This window comes from Myxocyprinus asiaticus, chromosome 32, assembly GCF_019703515.2.
Source record: "Myxocyprinus asiaticus isolate MX2 ecotype Aquarium Trade chromosome 32, UBuf_Myxa_2, whole genome shotgun sequence".
In the NCBI taxonomy this organism is placed as follows: domain Eukaryota; kingdom Metazoa; phylum Chordata; class Actinopteri; order Cypriniformes; family Catostomidae; genus Myxocyprinus; species Myxocyprinus asiaticus.
Window position 1 is genome coordinate 14,033,031 of NC_059375.1, and position 18,075 is coordinate 14,051,105.

At 38.6% G+C, this 18,075-nt stretch overlaps 2 protein-coding genes across 4 annotated transcripts in view; one reads left to right on the top strand and one right to left on the bottom strand.

Moving 5' to 3' along the window:
* Nucleotides 1-7,755, top strand: part of col1a1b (collagen, type I, alpha 1b) — a 31,024-nt gene extending 23,269 nt beyond the window's left edge. For all 3 annotated transcript variants that reach the window (XM_051666536.1, XM_051666537.1, XM_051666535.1), the window contains 9 exons: nt 240-347; nt 1,002-1,055; nt 1,142-1,249; nt 1,341-1,394; nt 1,987-2,094; nt 2,731-3,007; nt 3,521-3,708; nt 5,364-5,606; nt 6,274-7,755. In XM_051666536.1, the coding sequence (XP_051522496.1) occupies nt 240-347; nt 1,002-1,055; nt 1,142-1,249; nt 1,341-1,394; nt 1,987-2,094; nt 2,731-3,007; nt 3,521-3,708; nt 5,364-5,606; nt 6,274-6,420 (1,287 nt within the window). In that variant the 3' untranslated portion in view covers nt 6,421-7,755. The remainder of the gene's footprint in view (nt 1-239; nt 348-1,001; nt 1,056-1,141; nt 1,250-1,340; nt 1,395-1,986; nt 2,095-2,730; nt 3,008-3,520; nt 3,709-5,363; nt 5,607-6,273) is intronic.
* A 1,859-nt stretch (nt 7,756-9,614) lies between these two features.
* sgca (sarcoglycan, alpha) lies at nt 9,615-15,306 on the bottom strand. The gene is made up of 9 exons (XM_051666577.1): nt 15,201-15,306; nt 14,588-14,716; nt 14,288-14,442; nt 13,922-13,991; nt 13,630-13,828; nt 13,315-13,477; nt 10,748-10,956; nt 10,612-10,638; nt 9,615-10,443 (listed from the first exon to the last, which is right to left on the bottom strand). Exons 1-9 carry the CDS (start codon nt 15,250-15,252, stop codon nt 10,299-10,301), a joined length of 1,149 nt encoding a protein of 382 aa, XP_051522537.1. The 5' UTR covers nt 15,253-15,306; the 3' UTR covers nt 9,615-10,298.
* Between the last annotated feature and the right edge of the window lie 2,769 nt (nt 15,307-18,075).

Sequence of the window (18,075 nt, forward strand, 5' to 3'; positions counted from 1 at the left end):
TTATATTTCACAATTTATTAAATGACTCTCTGGAATACTTGATTGGTCAGTTGCAGCATTATGTAGTCATATATTTTTGTATAGTTTAATAGACTGTTGTCCCAAGCAACGATATATTTTATATAACATGTAATAAATATTATAATAATTTATGGTGTATATACAGTATATATAAGAGCCTCCAGTATAAAAAAACATTCTTACTAAACCTTCTGTCTTCTGTCCTTTGTTTGCCATAGGGAGATCGTGGTGAGAATGGTAATGCTGGTCCTCCTGGTGCTCCCGGAGCTCCTGGTGCCCCTGGCCCCATGGGTCCATCTGGCAAGAATGGTGATCGTGGAGAGGCTGTAAGTTTTTCAATTTTGGAATTGCTTCTAAAAAAAATTTGTATAATTCTTTTGAAGGTACACTAAGTATTTTTATTCGCTTAAAAGTTTTACACCTAAAGAAATGTGGTGTAATACGTTATGGTGGCTGCCTTGTTAAGATCACATCACCAGCTGTGCAGTTTGTCTTAATAAACAAAAACATAATTCATCCATGTAAATAGGTCTCATTATAACATCTGAGACCAGTGTCATAACTATTTATTAGTAAGATGAATAAGAGACAGTGAAATATAATCATGAAATTACTTGGTGTTCCCTGCTGAAAAGACCAACTTCGTCCAACATGAATTTCCATGCAGGTCCACAGTGAATATGATCTTTTGGGGGGCATTATGACCTTAAGGGTGGGCAAGTGGTTGTCTCTTCATTGGACTGAGAGGGGGTGTCAAAAGTTTCTGGGGGGCCCAAGTAATATCTAGGGGGCAATGACCCCCACCCCTGCCCCCATTTATACCTGACCATGGTTTGGTGACCAGCTATTCTGGTCATTTCAGCTAGTTTGGGATCCTTATATCCTTTCAGCAAGGCTTGGTATCTCATGTCGTGATTCTATAGGATTTGGCCCAATAGATGTTTTCAGTGTTGTCTTCTTCCTCTGTCACTTCCTTCCAGGGTTCTGCTGGTGCGGCTGGTCCTTCTGGCCCCGCTGGTGTCCGTGGTCCTCAGGTATGGGTTTCAAAATAATCAGTTCTCATCTGTTTTCAGCTGGTAGTTATTCACCAGGCTGATCACCCACGTTTCTTTGTATGTAGGGTCCTGCTGGTCCTCGTGGAGACAAGGGTGAAGCCGGTGAGACTGGAGAGAGAGGCATCAAGGGACACCGGGGATTCTCTGGAATGGCTGGAGTTCCTGGACCTCCTGTAAGATTTAAACAACTACACACAAATCTATCTACACATAATACTGTATCTACACAAATCTAAATTTTAAATGCTTTCTAAACATCTTTAGGGATCTCCTGGTGACCAAGGACCTGCTGGACCTTCTGGCCCCGCTGGCCCTCGTGTAAGTAACATCACATCTAACCCATCTTTGTTATGAAATCAGCATGTTATTAACTGAAAAACACTGAAAAAAATAACCTAATAATGTGCTTCATGTGGTAACATCTAAATTAACTTGTTTGATTCAAGTCAAAAATATGATTTAACATGACTAAATCAACCTGACTACATTAGTTTACACCAACAAAACTAATGTTAAGGGTTAGGTCAGGTAGAAATAGATCTTTAAAGGGATAGTTCACTCAAAAATTAAAATTCATTCTCATTATTTATCCACCCTTGTGCCATCGTAGATGTGTATGACTATCTTCTGCTGAACACAAAGATTTTTTTAGAAAAATATCTCAGCTCTTGTCTCATACAATGCAAGTGAATGGTGACCAAAATTTTGAAGGTCCAAAAAGCACATAAAGGCAGCGTAAAAGCAATCCATAAGACTCCAGTGGATTAATCCATGTCTTCAGAAGTTATATGATAGGTGTGGGTGAGAAATATATCAATATTTAAGTCCTTTGTTAATATCAATCTCCAATTTCACTTTCACATTGTTCTTCTTTTGTTTTTGGTGAAACCAAATTATTTTCTTCTTTTAGGGACCTCCTGGCTCTAATGGTGCAGCTGGTAAGGATGGTATGAATGGTATTCCTGGACCCATTGGACCCCCTGGACCTCGTGGTCGCTCTGGAGAAATGGGAGCTGCAGTATGTTTTATATTAACTTCAAAATCAACACAGAATTTTCACCCTATAAGATCTGCCGTATCATATTTGAAACATTTTCTAAAGCCTCTACATCATTAACATGATGATTGTATACAATACATTACATGTCTACTGCCTACTGGTGGATCATCCTTACTCTGCAGGAAGTAAAAAGCCTTGTAAAATCAATTGCAAAATGGCCACCTCACTGTCGTAATGCACGTCTTTTGCTAAAGAATCTTTACTAAACTTGATAAAGTATCAAGTAAGAATAACATTCATAATGTTACTGATTATTTGCCAGCTTACAATATATTTTACACATGATTTTATAGAGTACAAAAAATTGTACATCAGGTGTTTGAGGAATATTTCTCAAACATAGTATTTCATTTTATGATGTTTTATACACATTACAACAAAAATAAACCGTTTTTCAATTATCATTAAATTAATTAAATTAAATGCATTTTTTTATGTAAATGAAACATCTACATCTTGTGAGGCATAGCCAAGTCAATTCAAATTCCAACTCATGAACTGAAAGGGAATAAATTCTTACAATCTGAATTTGAATCCCTGTTGTATGTACACTATTGTCCACCATTTTGATAACTCCTTATCGCTCTTTCTCAGGGTGCTCCTGGTCTTCCTGGACCTCCCGGCCCTCCTGGACCTGCTGGTATCGGTGAGCCCTTCATGCCCATGCCCCAGCCCGAGAAGGCTGCAGATCCTATGCGTGGAGGCTACAGGGCTGATGATGCTGGCGTCCGCGACCGTGATGCTGACGTGGACACTTCCCTGAAATCCCTGAGCCAGAAGATTGAGAACATCCGCAGTCCTGAAGGAACCCAGGCCAATCCCGCTCGCATGTGCCGTGACCTCAGGATGTGTCACTCTGACTGGAAGAACGGTATGTCTAAGCAACAAATGGAAACCTGCGCCTACTTTAAATAAGAAACATCTTGTCAACTTGTTCTGTGGTTTGAGAACCAGATTAGAAGTCAGCGCCAATGTCCAAAGGAACCCACATTCCATTAAAGTGATGTAATGAAAATATTTTTAGCAACAGAAATAAAACAATATCATTACTTGTGTATAAGGTAGTTGACACAACATTTCAAGTATTGCAATTTGTGTCCTGCTGTGTGACATGCTATACTCCATCTAAAATTATTTTTAAACAAAAATTTTCCAATTCATGTATAATAATTATATGTGCAGTTAATATGACCTCATATTAATTGACAGACAACATTGAAATATTTGTCTCACTTCAGGTCTAATTAAGTGAACTGTAAAAATGGTCCCTTAAAATGGTGAAAAAGTTCAAAGAAATGGCCAAATACTTTTTGGGGCCATTGTATTTATCATGGTGAGCCTTGCATTTAAAAGGTCAGAAATTCACTTTACCTTTTCCTGCAAGGTTTTTACTGGGTGGACCCCAACCAGGGCTCTCCTCTGGATGCCATCAAGGTCTACTGCAACATGGAGACTGGTGAGACCTGTGTCCACCCATCTCAGGCCACCATACCCATGAAGAACTGGTACACTAGCAAGAACAGTGTGAAGAAACATGTTTGGTTTGGAGAGTCCATGCCTAATGGCTTCCAGGTATGTCAAGACCATATAGTTTATAATGTGTACTGACAGGATGAGGATAGGCTATTTATTTATTTTATTACATTTTTAGAGATTAACCATTGTCAGCTGTAAATATGTGTAAAGTAATTTTTATGTGCATGAATATACCAGTGAAAAGTTTGGACAGTCTTGACTGAATTTATGTTTCCCAAATTTATTTTGTTTTAAAGGCTCCGATATACTTCCGAGAATTTCTTTTTCGTTCTTTTTCAGGGGTAAAACATTTTTCTAAACAGTCGAGCAATGGTATACTGCCTGCGAACATTCAGACACCTGTCACACAACTGTGGGAAGCGTTTAGGGGAGCATTTAAATATGAGAACACTCAGTAAAACCTTAACTAATGTGACATAAATATGTGTTATCAATGACTTTGTGCCTCATTCTATGAGTAGAATTCACATGAGGTCAGTAAAAGAAGATGTTTTAACCACTCTATGATTATTTAAAGTAATATATACAGTATACAGTAGAAAATGTTTAGTTTGACTCGTTTGCATTCTGAATTCATGATGCTAATGCACTAACAAGCTATACGCGGCCACAATATGAACAGTTACACTCTGTTATTGTAATATTGTAATTTGTGCCGGTGTGTTCATGTTGACTGATTTTGACTGACTAAACAACGTAAACAAAATTTGCTGTAGGCCTCAAAGTAAGTGGAGCTCTAGGTAACACCTAACGATAACATGGACCAATGGCAGTAAGAAGGTGTTTAGCAGCCAGTATGAATTTTTCCTAAAAGTTCGCCCAGATGAGCTGTTACAAACCACCAAAACGAATGCAAAAACACCTTCTTTTAGGCTAGATATTGTTCTAAATGACATCACACCCCTTACGAAAATCGAGAGTTCAAACTTGCAGCAAATTCGCCACTGATAATTTTCACATGCAAATGAGCTTTGCTGCAAATTTACGGCAATTTGTCAATGGTTGCCAAAGGTTTGATGGAGGTTCACCATTACCGGCAAAGAGCTGCAAACTTCTGTCAAACATTTGCGGTGAATCAAAAGCTAATTTGCATGTGAAAATAACGAGTGGCAAATTTGCTGCAAATATGCAGCAAGTTTGCAGCTAGTTTAGATTTTTTGTTAGGGACCTGTTCGTTCTTCGTTTTCAAGGGGACCTTAACCCTTCTTTGGTCTTGCAGAACTTTCAGGCCCATTTACACCCATTTTTAAAAACGGGTCAAAATGACCCACAAGACCCAGGAAGGATTCTGTTTAAATGCTTGAAAGTGCTTTGGTGACAAATATACTGTAAATTTTGCCTGTGTATGAATTTCCTTACAAAACTAAAAATTTACATTTTTGGTCACCATTCGAATCCCATATTCAGTTTGTGTTATTTCAGAGTTTAGATGACTTTACTATTATTCTAAGATGTGGAAAAGTGTTAAAAATAAAGAAAAAGTAGGTGTGTGCAAACTTTTGACTGCTAGTGTAGGTAAAAGACATTTGTGCAAGACATCTGTTTTGAGTGTAGCCATTCTAAATGCTTAGCCACATCATTATGATCTTACCTGACAAGCACAGGAAGTAATCTTCTGTCAATTGAGTGCTTGAGATGGAATTCTTCTTTATATTTTATTCCTCTTTTGCTCTGTCTCATGTGCTCTGTAGTTCCAGTATGGCAGTGAGGGCTCAGATCCAGAAGATGTCAACATCCAACTGACCTTCATGCGCCTGATGTCCAACGAGGCATCTCAGAACATCACCTACCACTGCAAGAACAGCGTCGCCTACATGGACGAGGCCACAGGCAACCTGAAGAAGGCTCTGCTCCTGCAGGGCTCCAACGACATCGAGATCAGAGCAGAGGGCAACAGCCGTTTCACATACAGAGTCAGCGAGGACGGCTGCACGGTGAGCTTTCCTTCTATTCTTAGTCTACCTATTTGCCTTTTCTCTTTCATTCCATCCATCCAGTATGATATTACAGTACATGATTATTTGCAGAAACGCTTCATCTTTGCTACTTTCTCTTAATTTTTTAGTGCTCATTTCATTATAGCCTTAACAAATACAGTGGGGTCCAAAAGTCTGAGACCACAAGTGAAAATGCATCTATTGTTCATTTTTCTATCGTGCAATCTTTCTAATAATTTTTTTTTTTACAAATTATAATATGAGCATAACAATTTGAATAGAGCTGATTTGAAAAATCTAGCATGCACTCGAGCTGGGATGGACACCACAAGTTTGTGCAAAACTTGTGATCCCAGCATGATCTCAGAATGTTCCAAAGTGCATCTTGTGTGCTTCAGTGGAAGTATAGATCTAAACTGGTGTACAAAGGACAATTTTTGTACAGTGTACTTGCTTACATTTGATTAGTGAACTAGAAAATTGCAGAAACTTTGTTTTATGTCGTAATTTCTTTGCTTCACATTTTTCAAAATCCTACAACCTTTTTATTCAAAGGTTTAAATGGGATTTTAAATCGTAGATTCAGAATTTTGAACCCTACTGTAAATGAACTAATAAACTATGCCTAAATCACAGATTTTTTCTTTATTTTTTTATCCCACAGTCACACACTGGCACATGGGGCAAGACAGTCATTGACTATAAGACAACGAAAACATCTCGTCTGCCAATCATTGATATCGCTCCTATGGACATTGGTGCTCCCAATCAGGAATTCGGTGTAGAAGTTGGCCCAGTCTGCTTCTTGTAAAAATAAAAAAATCTGGACATGACTTAGCTGTTTTTTCTTAGCAGTCATCTTCAAATCTTTTCCTGTTCATAAACAAACTCTTATTCGGCTTCAATCGGTCCATGCACTTAAACCTGAATCTCTGAGGACGGTGCTTTTTGTGATTTCCATCTTGAGAAACCTTTTTAAAACAGTGTTTAAAAGAAAATCGAGGACCACTACATTAGCCCCGCATCGACAGCATGGACACTTAGTGAGAATCCTTTGCGTCAACTGACAACAAGAAAATAATATATACTTGTAAAATGCCCCACCCCCTGGAGTCCAATGAAAAACAAGTCAGCTCTTGTGACTTTTTTGCCGTTTTTTTTTACCACTGCAAAAGGACAATGAAAAACAAGCAAATGCTAATGTACCATTCTCTGGTGTTGAATAAATATGACAAACGACAGCCAAGTGTCTTGTTCCTTCTAACCAAAAGTGAGACAAAACATCACATAAGTTAGGTAAAATGGTACGCGGTACACCTTCATCTTCATTTAAAGGCTACCTCAGGACAAAAAAGTGCATGCAACTTCAAAGTTTTGGGGGATATGAGGGCAGTTGTTTTTCATTCTAGCGAGGATCACGAAGTAAAAACAATAGGTATGAAAAGGTGCTACGTCCTCTTTAGGTCCTGTCTGTGGTATGTATTTAAAACAAAAATAAATTTTTACTGTCACTTACACTTGCAGGGCCTTTTTGGTGCTAAATGTCAACAGAATGTCTTGGTGTCAATGTGATGCAATTGCTTTTATCAAAGTGTCAGCTAAAAAGGAGAGAAAATAGCTTGATAGAATGGTTACTGTATATTTGCACTTAATCTGATATGGGTTAAGTGGATGGACTGATTGCCAGTTCGTCTCATTTCTAAGTCCCCCCCCCCCACATACACACACATACACACACATACACACCCACCCCTACAATTCTGAAGTTTCTACAGAAGTCTTATTTGTGTCTGTACATGCCGCTCCTCACCTCATTTCCAGATTTTATTTCTACTTTCCAAATCCAGTGCACACCTATTTGTCTATTTTATTTTATTTTTATTTTTTGTTTGTTTAATTTTTTTTTTTAGTGAAAAAGGAAATTAGGCGGCAAAAAGAAAACCACAGAAGAAATAGACCCTCCAATGGTTCCAACAAAGGATCTGTACTTATTTTGTACATGTATAGTATTTCGAGATGTTTTTAATTATTTTGGATGTTGAAATAAAGCATGTTTATGTGGTCAACTGGATGCTGGAAATGTTATCTTCTTGCAATGGCCTCAATGCCTTTCTTTAAACAAATTAAACAAACCACTATGCCTTTACCAACTACGTTAATTTCTACTTTATTTCCAGGTGTTTGTGATTTTGGTGTAAACATGTTTTGGAATGCATGTTAGTAATGGGGAGGGAACTTTGTATTCTTCATAAAATTATGATAAAAACTGGCAATGCATTGGTATATCGTCTGAAAAACAGTATTTTTTGCATGAATTGAGATAAAGAAACACAATTTATGATACTCTTGTTGTCAGATTTTACTGCCAATTGGAAATATGTTATTTGATCGTAATCAGTTTTAAAGATTTTGGTTGTTCCCCATTCATTTTTTTTGTTTTGTTTTGTTTTGTTTTTATCCTGCTTTTATTAATAGAAAATAATTTGTGTTCCCAAGTGGTTTGACTTTCCTTGAAAGGGACTTTTAACTGTGCTGAGAAATTTGGGCTGGGGAAGGTTTGTAATCATACCCTAATGTACTGTGCTGTAGTAATGGGAGCTTTTCGAAGCTTTGAAACACTTTCGAATCATTTGTTTTAAATCAGGGCTTCGGAGCGCATATCAAACTGGCAAAGTCACGTGATTTCAGCAAACAAGACTTTGTTACATGATATGCTGTTTTGAAATGTTTCGCAGTTGGATGCTAGGGGGCATTGATGATCCCACAGTTAACCCCTGAATTAGTGTGTCCAATGCCACGGTAGGCTAATAGTATCTCAGATGCAGGCTGTAACTGATCTCAAGTCAGTTTAAAAATATCTTAATTTCTTTAAAATCTTCATTCGCAATGTTTCACGGTTGGATGCTGGGGGGCATTGATGATCCCACAGTTAACCCCTGAATCAGTGTCATATGCCAATGGTAGGCTAATAGTATCTCAAATGCAGGCTGTAACTGATCTCAAGTCCATTTAAAAATATCTTAATTTCTTCTATATCTTTATTTGAAATGTTTCGCGGTTGGATGCTGGGGGGGTTGATCCCACAGTTAACCCCTGAATCAGTGTGTCAAATGCCAGTGGCAGGCTAATAGTATCTCAGATGCAGGCTGTAACTGATCTCAAGTCAGTTTAAAAATATCTTAATTTCTTCTATATCTTCATTCAAAATATTTCGCGGTTAGATGCTGGGGGGGGGGGGGGGGGTGATCCCACAATTAACCTCTGAATCAGTGTGTCAAATGCCAATGGTTGGCTAATAGTATCTAAAATGCAGGCTGTAACTGATATCAAGTCCGTTTAAAAATATCTTAGGTCCATATAAGCAAGACATTTTAAGTTGTCTATCACCTTGAGTTATGTTCCCACTGATTTTTTCTTTTTTTTTCATGGGAAAGAGACATTTGAGGGAAACATTGATAATCTGTGATATTTAAAGATATCTATTTTTTCTACAGAAAGTTAATCTTGAATTTGAACTATCGTACATGATAATACCTACACACTATTCAGTGAGGTAAACCCAATTTTGCGCTCATTTAAATGCTGCATAGCCTAGTGGTTAACGCACTAATCCCTAAAACAAACATACTAAGTCCCATGCTGACTGTGTGGGAGTTATCATCTTAACTTTTCATTTACAAATGTTTATTGCACAAACTGTATAAGCATACGGTATATATTTTTTAATACAAAGTTTTAGTATGAATAAAAAAACAAGTATTTAGTATTTTAAATAAATTATAAATAATTTTAAACAATTAACAATTCTAAAAAATAAAAAAATAACTTGTATATGAAGGTCTACATATTATTTAAAGATTTATAGTTGTATATTGCAGGATATTGTAGATTGAGAGGACCCTTTCCAAGTACAGCAAAACAGCTTTTATATGGTAATTGATATGACTGGAATCTTCATGTCATGATTTTATATACGTTTCAAAATTACTATTCATTTAATTGAGAGAAAAACGTTTTTTAATGAGCAAAAAAATAAGTACACCCAAACAATAAATGACATTTCTATACAAAATCAAGTGAGGCTTTTATATTACATTCTGCAACTGTTTTGTCCTACGCAACATCTGTATGTTAAATAGGAGTAGAGCCAATCCAAAAATCTGCTTTTTCACACCTGTTGACCAGATATATCATATCTGGGCTTGAGCAGCCATACAAAAGCAATTCATCTTATTCAGGGTAGATCGCATCTTTTATTTTATGCAAGTAAAAAGGAGGCTGTGGGATAGATATACAGTTCATTCAATAGGCTGCAATGTTTTAAGGTTTTAGGTCATGTCTCATTTTTACAACCCATGTTTCCTGTCCTTTGGATATTTGACAGACAAGTGCAACTCTCTACAGTAATATACAGTATGTTACATGCAGAAAGCTTATCAGGATGGACTTTTTCATTCAACATGCACAGAATAAGGCATTCTTTTTATATATAGCCTTTAATACCCAAACTCCAAGAAAAGACCATGTTCCCTTATGTTGTTGCCAGTCTGGTGCCCTTAACCTTAAGACACACAGCAAAATAAACTAATAAACTAAAACAAAAAACAAACAAAAAGTCTCTCGCTTCCACAGAATACTCTTCAACTTTGCTATAAAAGATGTATATAATGTCTGTGATGTGGCAGTCATTCAGCACTCTGCCATTGCCTGTTCCGCCATGAGGAGGGGCTGTAAGCACTGGCGAGGGGGGTCCACAGTGAGCCTGTCACGCCCAGCCATTCTCCGCAGCTCGTTGGCGTTACCCTGGATGGTGTGGTGATGGTACAGCTGGAGCCTGGGAAATACGTATGGAGGGAAGATAAAGTACATGGACAAGTATAAAGGGTTAAAAAATTAGGGTTAATAAATTGATTTACATTAAAAAATATTATCCAAATTGTTAGCTAACTATAAAATAGTGAACATAATAGGTGATTATAGATAATAAGAATAGGGTACATACTCAGCGGTCTTGACATTTCGTTTCAGACTGCAAATAATAAAGAGAATAGAGCAAAGGAAATGTTATGGACATTCAAACAATATTTGTTCAAATATGTCTCTCGACAAAAATATCTAAATATATAAATGGGACGTACACTCCTTCTCTCCGGCAGCACATAATGTAGGCCAGGAGGAGACACAAGATCAGAGCGAGAGCAAAGGGAATGATGACTGTGACAATGTAGTCTGGGAAGAAATCTCTCTCAGGTGGAGACTCTGGAGGGTTGAATTCTCCACCCCACTCAAGGATCTCTGAACCCACAGTTGGAACCGGGGCAGGTGGAACAGGCTTGGACAGATCAAACTACAGGAAGAAAGAACCAGAAAGAGAGAGAAAAGGATGGGTCATCATGTTAATAGTATCAATTTAGCGCAACCACCCTTTCCTTTAGCGCTGATACAGGAAGGGTAAAATCAATGGGAGATTGCCTCTATTTATTGTGTCTGCTATAGGATCAGACTTTGTGAACTGGTTAAAAATAGGTTCAAATGGGTTCTTTTCTTTAAAAATTGAGAACAGAACAGAGATTTTGTTGCTTCCTTACTAAAACCATCTTATAGCACTTGTAATCAGTTAAATTGGAACAGACAACCATTATTTCTCCAAAGATATCTGCGCGTAATAGGAGGCACCAGGGCTCTCCTATTAGAAGGCTGAAGATGGCCGCATACCATTTTTTCGATGGCCAATGAGGGGCTATGAGAATTTTTGATAAACCCACCCCGACAGACTCTTTCCAGTGTGGGATGAATCAGCTCCACTGGGGGAAATGCGTAAAGAAGAGATCTGGGACACTGATGTGTCATCGCGTCTATTCTGAGAGGAGCACACTGCTTTGTTATGGAGTATATTATATACACAAATGAGCCAAAACATTATGACCACCTGCCTAATATGCTGTTGGTCCTCCACATGCCGCCAAAACAGCGCTGACCTACTGAGGCATGGACTTTACAAGACCCCTGATGGTGTCCTGTGGTATCTGGCACCAAGACATTAGCAGCAGATCCTTCAAGTCCTGTAAGTTGCGAGGTGGATCCGCTGTGGATCGGACTTGTTGGGCCAGCACATCCCACAGATGCTCAATTGGATTGAGATCTAGGGAATTTGGATGCCAGGGCAACAGCTTGAACTCTTCATTATGTTCCTCAAACCATTCCTGAACAATGTATGTAGTGTGGCAGGGCGCATTATCCTGCTGAAAGAGGCCACTGCCATCAGGGAATACTATTGCCATGAAGGGGTGTACCTGGTCTGCAACGATGTTTAGGTAGGTGGCACGTGTCAAATTGATGTGCACATGAATGGCCGGACCCAGCAGAACATTGCCCAGATCATCACACTCCCTCCAAAGGCTATTCATTTTCCCACAGTGCATCCTAGTGCCATCACTTCCCCAGGTAAACACTGCACACGTACACGGCCATCCACGTGATGTAAAAGAAAACAGGACTCATCGGACCAGGTGACCTTCTTCCACTTCATGGGCACTCTGACCGGTCTGCAGCTACGCAACCCCATACACAGCATGGTGCGATGTGCTGTGTGTTGTGACATATTCCTCCCGTAACCATCATTTAAATTTTCTGTGACTTGTGCCACAGTAGACCTTCTGTCGGTTCGGAACAGATGGGATAGCCTTCGTTACCCTCATGCATCGATCAGCCTTGGGCGCCCAACGCCTTGTCGCAGGTTTGTGGTTTGTCCCTCCATGGACCACTGTCGGAAGTACTCACCACTGCTGACCGGGAGCACCCCACAAGCCTTGCCGTTTCAGTAATGCTCTGACCCAGTCGTCTGACCATAACAATTTGGCCCTTGGTGCTCAGGTCTTTACTCCTACCCATTTCTACCCATAATAATAGTTGGTTTTTTCAAGGTCCAGGGGGGAGCAGGCCAAAAATGATACTGTCTTATGTTGTTCACTTTGATGTTCAAATTCTTCAAGTATGGTTTAATCCATATTCCAAAAGGTTTGATCATTTTAGGTCTAGCTTCATATAGATAAGGACATTCTGGTTGGAATACTGGTGTAAAGGCCAGATTACTTAGATTTGCTTTGAGTTTGACTGCATATTGTAAGGCCAGTTTCAGACGCCTATTCTGGAGGGAAGGTTCACCAGCTTCTGTATAAAGGCTTTGAATGGGACTTGTTCTGAAGGCTCCAAGAGCTAGAAGTATTCAGCCACTTTATTATCCCTTCCGTCTGAAATAAAATGATTTTACTTACCAAATTTCATATGTGTGAATCTTCTGCCATGAATTTTATTTGTAACATATTTAAATAACTTCTGACTGTTTCATTAAAGCCAGCTTGAGATGTTTGTGGTCTATGGTCTACTTATTAAGTTAACAGTGTAACTACAAATATATTTAAATGCAGGTACTTTAAATGTAAGTACAATGCAACAACACTTATGTACATAAGTACATTGTATCAAATTCTTAAGTACATAGTAGTTAAAGACACCTTATATAAAGTGGGTCCAGTAAATTTTTGCACCAGTTGATGAAAGCATGATACTGGCTATTCACCCATTTAACCATTGCTGAAGTGAAGTCTACTCGAGCTCACAGCTGAGTGGTCATTTATCTCTGTGCACAGGCCAAAACCAATTTTGGTGGCAATTTTAGGAGGCATTTGGAGCTGTTGGGTCTCACCAAAACAGATTTGCACCAGGTGATGCAGTTGGCTGGGTTTGTGCATGTGTGGCAGTCTCCTTTGATCTTCCCTCCAGCTGCACACTCTCTCTGATGCTCCACCGTCTGAAGTCTTTGCATACATTTGGAAAAGGGCTGGTCTGAACCCAGTTTAACATACACACTGACACAAACACACAGGGACACACATATGCCGAAGTATATGATCAAACTGTGTGGTCAACATTTCAATACACAATGTAGAGAAAGAATAAAGTCAAAATACACAAGAAAGAAAGATAGAAAGAGAACTGTACTGTAGCTTTGTAGTCTCACCCCTCAAAATATCCTGGTAGAGGAAGGGGAACACGACCACCCCTGTCCAGAGCAGAGGTAATGTTGACAAAATCGAGCCTGTCTGTTCCCCACAGATTCTGAATATCCAGTTTGATCTCCTCCTGAACACCAGGGGGCAGCACTTTCTCAATTTCTCTCAACTCTATGAAGAACTCAGCCTGGTATGGCATTTGCTTTACTGGGAGAAAAAGAAACCATATTTGGAAATTTGATAAAACCCAGTGAATTATTGCCTTCAGAAACAGATATCTGAGTGATTTAACTTTCATACCTGCAGGACCCACATTTATCACCAGCCTCTCTTTAAACGTGTCATAGCTGCGTTTGTTGACCACAAAAATCTGACAAAGAATTTAGAAGATACTTTGATTGGACTATTTAACTAGACAATGATTAGATATAGTAAATAAAACAGCTTCAACCAGCATTTGGTGGTTTGCTGGTCTTAACTGGTTTCAGCTGGTCTCCTAGCTGAAAGGTGCCCCAAACCCCTCTAAAACTATCAAAACAGACAAGCAAACCACCTTAGGCTGGTTTAAACAAAAAGGTTTTTTTTCAGCAGTAATATTACAGTCAACAACCGAAGCACTTCTACGGATTGTACGTTGTTTTTAAATGTGGATCATGGGTGTTGCACCTCTATAATGTTTCTGCCCTTGTCCTGCAGCAGTGGCATTCCATACAGGAAGCCGTTGTCATAGGGGTCTCTCTGGGTAAAGCGGAGCCACCGGGGCAGATCTGGAAATCGCTCCTTGTTGCATTTAAACACCATGGGATCATTATAAACATGACCTGCATAGCAGAGCAAGAAAATGCTGAACAAGTGTGTTTTAATACTGTAGATATACAGTTTAATGTTGAGATACTTTTGAGTGGGGTCTAAAAATATTGCAAATTTCAGTATGTATTTGGAATATAGTTCTAACCCCTAACATACCAAAGATTTTATGGAAAGGCTCAAATTCACTCTGGAAAACTTCTCTGTGTAGCTCATAGACAAACAGCTGGCCCACTGGAGCTTCTGTTATAATGTCTGCCTGGACCACCAGCAAACTGGCTACACAAGCTGAGGAAAGAATGTGATAGATATTTACAGAAACAACTTACACTCACTCTTTATGAGTTACATTTATTTGGTTATGCACACAGACATATTACAGTTCTGGTTCTTTTGAAAATTAATCACAGTGTGTAAACATGCAGAGATTTTAGTGGTACGAAACACTAGAGAGTTGTGCCTTTTAAATTTAGGATCACATTAATTGCACTGTCTATTTATCTTGTTTAATGTTAGGTTCTTCAGAGCAGGTATATGCAATTTATTGTAGAATCATCATGGCAGGCAATTTCTCCTTAAAATTAACTTTACAAAATATAAAATATAACAGACATCTATTAATAGTGTCTGTTTTTCACTTTTACTTTTAGTATATTGTAATGTGTCACAGCAAAGCCACAATGAAACCTATTTTTAGGTTATTTTTTTCAAGGTACAATTTGTAATCACAAGAGAATGTTTAAAAAGTCAAAAAGAAAGAGACTGAACTTGCCTGTGATTGCCAAAGCCCAGTTCCCCTTGTCTGCCATCTTGTTTTGAGTCATGATTGACAGAACCACATGGTCAAGAAAGCAAAAATCCCACCCTATCCTAAATACAGTGGGGCTATTTTTATCCTACATGTCAAGCCATTCACTTCCCTTTGTGGTCTGTGTGTGTATATGTGTGTTGGTCATTACAACTACTGCAAATTACATCTGCAGGTAGCAAAAATATTCTTGTGGTTGGTTTCTGAACTCTTTATACAGAAGGTCACATAGGATAATGAATTTCTTAAACATACCACTAGATGTCACAAGAGATCACAAAATTATGAGGGGGAAAAACAATGGCTTGAAGTGTGCAGAGAATTCATAGAATTATCACATTGACCTCCAAGTGACTTCCATATTATTTTATTTTAATTTACTTTATTTGGGGGTAACCCACGAAACTATGCCTGGTTCATATTTTACTAAATATGTATATATTATATATATATTTGCATTGTGAAATTTTCATGACAATTACGCACATTCAATTCTCATAACTTTCATTACCATTATGCACCCGAATTATTTAATAAAGAGTTAGTTAGATTCTTATAAGAACAGTACAATAATAGAAATCTTCCTGTCTGAGCACAATGATTTTTATTGTTATTATTATTTTAAAAAATATACATTAAAGACAGTACAAAAAATACTACCATGATACACTTCTTAGTTTAAATAATAAAATGTAATAGTTCACAGTAATAGTCTCACAGTAAGACAAATGTCTTTATTCACATTACAGTAATGAGGATTGGGGGAAATGTGCTTAATTGTCATGAAAGTAATGCTACAATGCAAAAAACAAAACAATTGATGGTTAAAAATACACTTAATTTTCTTTATGCAAAAAATTATTTCTGAATAATGAATGACAAACTGGCGAGTAAAAGATTATATATCCATGTTTTGAATCACAATACACTAAGCATAAATAATAAAGAACACTTACTGGTACAGTACATTTTAAGAAACCTCCGGCTGCACAAAAATATATAAATAAACTCATAAAACCTCATCCCTATGCCCTATTCCCTTCGAAGACAATTGCCCTCCACTGTGAGAGCTTCAGATGGCTGAAAGGTGATACCGGTCAGTCAGAACTCAATTTTTAAAGCGATTCTTGTTGGAAAATATGTTTGGAACAACACTACAGCATTGATTTTTTTTCCCCTTCCAAGCGCCCTATGCAGGCATGATCAGCGTCAGTGAGTACACAGCCAGGCGCACTGAAAAGATGTGTGAGGGAGGGTGCGTTTTAGTTCTAGAAAAGCATTTGATTGGACAAGGTTTCTGAACATCTATGTGACGTCATGGATGTTCTTGAGTCTTTTTAGCCGGAAGAGAGAGACTGTAGATTTTAAATGCTTATAATTAGCCTCACTAATAAGTGGATTTCTTGTGGCCACACAGCTGTTTAGTCCCAATCCCGTATATTCTCGTGGCATGTGGAAATGCTCTTACTTTCACTATTAAACATAGCCGTGAATTCTACTGTCGATTTTTTACGATGTGACTTCAAGCCTTTTAGTGATCTCCGATCACGATCATTCAAGATTTTATTCCGACCACATTTCTTCCCCGAAGCTGACGGTTCACCACTATCCTTCCAGATTTTAAAAATTAGTTGGACAGTTTTTAACCCAATTCCAGTGATTTCAGCAATCTCCTTAGTTGTTTTCTTTGCTTAATGCAGGACAATAATTTGCCCCTTCTGAAACACAGTAAAATCTTTTCCACGACCATGGGATACGTCTTCCGACATGGTTGTTTAACCCTTGTGAGTCAATCAAAAAAGGTACTCAGAGGTCCTTAGATGACAAAAAAGTCTGCGTCAACAAACTGCCATAATAATATTATTTATTAATATTATTTTCCACTTTCAATGAGTTAATTTTTTTTAACCAGCATCAGTCCTGATCATAACTACCAAATACTCATTTATTTTCAGGATTTTTACCCTTTAAATGCCCGTTTATCAAGCTCTCAAGATGGCGCCGAGTATGGCTGCTGTGTTGCAAGCTCCGACACAACATTGTATTTTTTTGTTTGTTTTGTTTACAATTCTTATGTTTTTTGTCTTGGATGTTGCCTGCCTTATTGTCTATGACAGACAAACAATTTTGGACATTGGTTCTGCAATTACACATCGTAAACCGGACTTCAAATTCCTCAATGCAGACCCGCTGTTTACAAACACGGCAGCGGAGCCCTTTGTCTGGGCAGCCCGGCCGCAGAAACGCAGATGGAAAAGGGGAAATAGAGCCGCCGTTCTCATCAGAGTAAGACGTTGTGCAAATCGACCCCCGCTACCCACTATTCTACTGGCAAATGTTCAGTCTCTGGACAACAAGCTCTGCGAGCTGAGAGCGCGGATCTCTTTCCAACGAGAGACAAGTGACTGCTACATTATCTGCCTAACAGAAACTTGGATGCCTGCAGAGATTCCAGACTCAGCCATCGAACCCGCGGGGTTCTCCGTGCACCAAGCGGACAGAGCGAAAGACCTCTCAGGTAAAAGCAGAGATGGTGGTGTATTTTTTATGATCAACAAATCCTGGTGTGATCAGAGGAACGTACATTCTATCAAGTCTTTCTGCTCTCCTGATCTGGAATTTCTCATGCTTCTGTGTCAACCATTCTGGCTACCGAGGGAATTCACAGCGGTCATTATCACAGCTGTGTACATCCCACCACAAGCCGAAACAGACCGGGTACTCAAGGAACTGTATGGGAGTATAAGAAAAAACAGGCAGAAACTGTCTTCCTGAAACAGGAAGCACCCACCCTAAGAACGATCCAGTGCTGGTCGGACCAATCAGACTCTACGCTACA